General features: G+C 71.9%; 1 protein-coding gene across 1 annotated transcript in view; it reads right to left on the minus strand.

The window, feature by feature from the left end:
• LOC112551414 (cathepsin W-like) overlaps positions 1–720 on the minus strand; it is a 6,019-nt gene extending 5,299 nt beyond the window's left edge. Inside the window, exon 1 of the mRNA XM_025212390.1 lies at positions 696–720. Within this exon, the coding sequence (XP_025068175.1) occupies positions 696–720 (25 nt within the window). The remainder of the gene's footprint in view (positions 1–695) is intronic.
• Positions 721–1,423: the final 703 nt, after the last annotated feature.

The raw sequence follows: 1,423 nt of genomic DNA on the forward strand, positions 1-1,423 counted from the left end.
GGGGGGCCCCTCCCCCCCCCCCCAACAGGTGTGTGTGTCCCGGGCGCCTGGGTTGTCTGCAGCTCTGCAGAGGGAGGAAGGCCTGAAGGGAGCACGGTGGGGAGGAGCCCGGACGCCTGCGCTCCCTCCCGGGGGGGGCGGGACCAGGCCCCGGGGCTCCCCCCCCCCCCTGCCTCTCCGCCCCCCTGCCCCCGCCAGCCTTGATGGTGCCCCGCAGCCCCGGGGTGGGGGTAGAGCAGCGAGGCCGGGAGCCCGGACGCGGGGTTCTCTGTGCAGAAGGAGAGAAATCAAAACTACAATTGCCTGGCCAGAGAAATCAAAAGTACAAGTGCCCGGCCAGCGCAGGACCAGAGCGCGGAAAGAACCCAGGCGTCCGGGCTCCTTGCGGGGCTCACGTCCTGGCACGCGGAGGGGTCAGGATCCTGGGCTCCGAGGCCAGGCCAGGATGTGACACACGGGAGCGAGCTCAGTGACTCACGGGACAGGAATGGGGGGCAGCGCCAGCTGGACCCTAGCCACTCTCCCTCCCCTCGCCCCCAGGGCTGCGGGTCGGGAGTGAGGGGCACCGCTATGAGTGGGGAAGCTGCAGGTCGGGAGTGAGGGGCACCGGCAGGCCTGGGGGGTAGGGGGCTGCGGGTCGGGAGTGCGGGGCACCGCTGTGGGGGTCGCGCTTGGATACTTCTCGGCTGATTCACCTTCCTTCCTCCCGCCTTTACTCATCGCGGCCCCGGGCCTGCCCCCCACCTCCCAGGCGTGCGGGTTCCCAGCACCCCGTGCGGGACGTGCAGGCACGTGGGACCCAGGGTCGGCGCCCGGGAGACGCGGAGCGAGACACGGACCCCACGAGACGTGGACACGGAGCCCAGGCGCCCAGGACAGAGCCGCGCTCACAATCCCACACAGGGAGCCCCGGCGTCCGGGACAGGCGCGCGCTCGGGACCCACGTGTGTCGGACTCACGTGTGTTCTCTTTGCCTGTCTCCCTGTTTACCTGGCCGCAGCACGTGGCGGGGGAAACCCGCCCCACCGGAGGAAACCCGACCATATAGGGACATCTACGTCACACGCGGCCACGCCCGGGCTCCCTGGGCTGGGGCGGGCACAAGGCACAGGGCTGGGGCAGAGGTGAGGCCGACAGGTGCGGGCGGGGGGTGGCCTTACTAGGAGTCCCCGAGGCAGGACGGGGGGAATCCCCGCCGAGCGGGGCGGGGCAGGGCAGTGACGTGGCCGCGGAGTTCCCATTCATAAAAAAGGGCGGGCCGCGCGGGTGGCGCAGAGCGCAGCGGCATGGACCGGGCCCCGGCGCCGGGATCGGGGCCCCGCGGCCTCCACCAGGTACCGGGGAGAGCGGGGCCGGGAGCCACACGCCTGGGTCCTCTCCAGCTCCTGCAGGGGAGGGGGCTAGGGTGTGAGAGCGGGACGCC

Source organism: Alligator sinensis, unplaced genomic scaffold (assembly GCF_000455745.1).
Source record: "Alligator sinensis unplaced genomic scaffold, ASM45574v1 scaffold1329_1, whole genome shotgun sequence".
Lineage (NCBI taxonomy): Eukaryota > Metazoa > Chordata > Crocodylia > Alligatoridae > Alligator > Alligator sinensis.